This window comes from Meleagris gallopavo, unplaced genomic scaffold (assembly GCF_000146605.3).
Source record: "Meleagris gallopavo isolate NT-WF06-2002-E0010 breed Aviagen turkey brand Nicholas breeding stock unplaced genomic scaffold, Turkey_5.1 ChrUn_random_7180001951979, whole genome shotgun sequence".
NCBI lineage: Eukaryota > Metazoa > Chordata > Aves > Galliformes > Phasianidae > Meleagris > Meleagris gallopavo.
Genome location: NW_011213094.1, coordinates 1 through 510, shown reverse-complemented (window position 1 = coordinate 510; position 510 = coordinate 1). Strand labels below are relative to the sequence as shown.

The 510-nt window shown below is 69.8% G+C and overlaps 1 protein-coding gene across 1 annotated transcript; it reads right to left on the bottom strand.

Annotated features, from left to right (window-relative positions):
- Positions 1 to 7: 7 nt before the first annotated feature.
- On the bottom strand, positions 8 to 504 carry LOC104916950 (protein FAM110A-like; the record flags this gene model as incomplete). Its single annotated transcript, XM_010728023.2, has 1 exon — positions 8 to 504. A coding segment is annotated over exon 1 (401 nt), but the record flags the coding sequence as incomplete, so codon positions are not given.
- Between the last annotated feature and the right edge of the window lie 6 nt (positions 505 to 510).

Below are 510 nucleotides of genomic sequence, written 5' to 3'. Positions count from 1 at the left end.
CGATCGCGGGCTCTCGGCGTTGGGGCTGTCGCAGCCGTTGATGAGGTGGTTGAGGATCTCCAGGTTGAGCGAGGTCTTGGCCCTGCCTGCTGAGCGCGGTCCCGGCGTCGTCTTGCGGCTGGGGGTGAGAGTGGCGCGGCGCACGCCCGGCACGAAGAGCGGCTGGTTGAGCAGCGGCGGCTTCACCGGCTCCTGCCGGGTGCTGGCGACCTGCTGGCTCTTCACGTACTTGGCCTTATCGGCCTCTAACCTCTCCACGGCGCTGGGTTTTCGGGCGGCCGGTTCAGCTCGCCGTCGGAAATACTCGGGTCCCTTGTTGAGGATGCGGATGGGCATGGCCGAGGTGAAGGGGGTTCTCACCGCCATCCCTTTCATGGCATCGCCGGCGTGCAGCGCCTCGACCGACATCGTGCGGGCGGCAGCGGGGCCACGCGCCGCAGGCTGCGGGGGGAGGGAACCGCAATGAGGGGCGGTGGCGGCGGTGACAACCCCCTGCCCGCACCCCGTCCC